The sequence below is a fragment of the Morone saxatilis genome, unplaced genomic scaffold (genome assembly GCF_004916995.1).
Source record: "Morone saxatilis isolate NCDOM2014 unplaced genomic scaffold, NCSU_SB_2.0 Contig8, whole genome shotgun sequence".
NCBI classification, from domain to species: domain Eukaryota; kingdom Metazoa; phylum Chordata; class Actinopteri; family Moronidae; genus Morone; species Morone saxatilis.
Genome location: NW_023340257.1, coordinates 19,739,379 through 19,740,224, shown reverse-complemented (window position 1 = coordinate 19,740,224; position 846 = coordinate 19,739,379). Strand labels below are relative to the sequence as shown.

The window sequence follows — 846 nt, the reverse complement described above, 5'->3', positions numbered from 1 at the left end:
AACTCTTAATAGTGAAAGTCTGATGAACACTAACCCAGCGCGCTGCCCAGCTCTGCAGCAAACAGCCGAACCTCATCCTCGCCAAACTGGCCCTTCAGTAACCAGTAAGTGTACAAGTCTCCAACACTGCAGTAGTCACACACTGCAGAGGAGACACACACATATACTTCTTATGCCTTTGAAAGCAGATACTGAGTTAACGCAGGGCAGCATGTTCTTAAATAAAAAGTCAGAAATGAGGAAACCACAAAGAAGAGAAAAAAATCTATATGTAATGTAGTGCTGCTGGAGAAAGAAAGAAGGATGGGATAAGGTTGAATCAGGTCAAAAACACTTTCTGTCGTGTTATTCTCCTGTGAGCTGATTAAATACTAATCTCACCACTTAAGACACTCATTTGTAATGTACTCAAAACTGAATACACATAAATGTATCATCACGGTTGATGAAAAACTGTAAGCAGGCAGTACAGCCGCCACACTGAGCTTTACCCATCGCTCTCATTAGATGGCAGTGTACCTCTTCAGTATCCAGTGCTGAGATTTGTGAGGATGCAGCAGTCAGTCAGCCTGCATGTCCACAAACTCTCTACTTTATGTCACTATGAGACTACAATAGGAAAAAATCTCCTCAGAAATATAAAGAAGGGAAGGATAGTAGAAGGGAAGAGGGTTGAACTGTCGTTTGTATACTTATTGACTCACTAATGAAGAGATGGCGCTGTGTCTGCCAGCAGTCCTGCAGATTGTGGATAAATGGGTGTTTGAGCTGCCGCTGCAATGCAACGGTCGACACACACACACACACACACACACACACACACACAGCTGCTGTTGTCTGTGTGAT

General features: G+C 43.4%; 1 protein-coding gene across 1 annotated transcript in view; it reads right to left on the bottom strand.

Annotated features, from left to right (window-relative positions):
- rskra (ribosomal protein S6 kinase related a) overlaps positions 1-846 on the bottom strand; it is a 7,212-nt gene that overhangs the window by 2,310 nt on the left and 4,056 nt on the right. The window contains exons 5-6 of the mRNA XM_035679615.1: positions 705-774; positions 32-142 (exon numbers count right to left, since the gene is read on the bottom strand). Coding sequence (XP_035535508.1) covers positions 32-142; positions 705-774 — 181 coding nt within the window. The remainder of the gene's footprint in view (positions 1-31; positions 143-704; positions 775-846) is intronic.